Source organism: Entamoeba dispar, genomic scaffold (assembly GCF_000209125.1).
Source record: "Entamoeba dispar SAW760 scf_1105229457803 genomic scaffold, whole genome shotgun sequence".
Lineage (NCBI taxonomy): Eukaryota > Evosea > Mastigamoebida > Endamoebidae > Entamoeba > Entamoeba dispar.
Window position 1 is genome coordinate 1 of NW_001852875.1, and position 1,006 is coordinate 1,006.

At 18.5% G+C, this 1,006-nt stretch overlaps 1 protein-coding gene across 1 annotated transcript, besides 3 other annotated features; it reads right to left on the reverse strand.

The window, feature by feature from the left end:
• Positions 1–392, reverse strand: EDI_077570 (uncharacterized protein; the record flags this gene model as incomplete). Its single annotated transcript, XM_001733828.1, has 1 exon — positions 1–392. A coding segment is annotated over one exon (392 nt), but the record flags the coding sequence as incomplete, so codon positions are not given.
• A 126-nt stretch (positions 393–518) lies between these two features.
• Positions 519–623: a sequence feature (AT_rich).
• Positions 624–672: 49 nt separating this feature from the next.
• Positions 673–827: a microsatellite.
• Positions 828–834: 7 nt separating this feature from the next.
• Positions 835–885: a microsatellite.
• Positions 886–1,006: the final 121 nt, after the last annotated feature.

A 1,006-nucleotide genomic window follows, 5' to 3' on the forward strand; every position in this document is an offset into this window, starting at 1 on the left:
TGGTTATCATTTGCTGTGATATAAACATTAATATTAGAAAATATTTCTATAACATCAGAAAGATCAGATATAATATTTAAATATTCAGTTCTATCAACATCTTTAACTAAATGACTATTTCCTATTAAACATTTTCTCAATATTTTAATGTCTTTAATAACTTTAATACTTATTTTTAATAATTCATAACCATGAGATTTTAATGAGACTTCAATGTATTTAATTTTTCTTTTAGATGGATTTGTTCTAAGATAATATTTATGACTTTCATTAAAACATGGATATTTTAAATTAGTTAAATGAGTGTCATGAGGAGGAATAACAATATTTCCATTAAAACTAATATTTTCATGATTCTGAATATCTTCTTCAAATGTTGATAAGAAAGTCATCCAAATTAAATGAAGATATTCTTTATAACTTTTTCAGATTGTTTAAAAATGAATTTAATTAAATACTAGAGGTGAACTTTAAAAGATTAAGGTCGAACTTTGGAGTTGAGATTAAGAGATATGAGGTAATAAAAATAAATGACATTTAAAACAATAACTATTATTCTTAAAATAAAATGCGTTATATAAAAGAAATAATAAATGTTATATAAAATGATATTTAGAAATTTACTCTTAAACCTTAAATGATGATATTGTATATCATCAAAATGTACGATAGAAAAATAATGACATAAAAGAAAAATAAAGAGTAATAGAGTAAAAATAAAGAATCGAAAAGAATGAAATAAAATAAATGAAAAACAATGAAGAATAAATAAAGATAAAGAAAGTATTTTAATAAACATTCAAGAAATAGAAAGAATAAAAATAAAATGATTTAAATATTAAAAAGAATGATAGAAATAATAATAAATAATAATAAAGATAATAAATATAAAAGAAGAATAAACAAATATAATAAATTTGAATACATTTGAATAATTATAATTTTGAAGAAAGAATAATAATGAATAACGATATAAGAAAGATATAAAGATAGAATATCATAAATT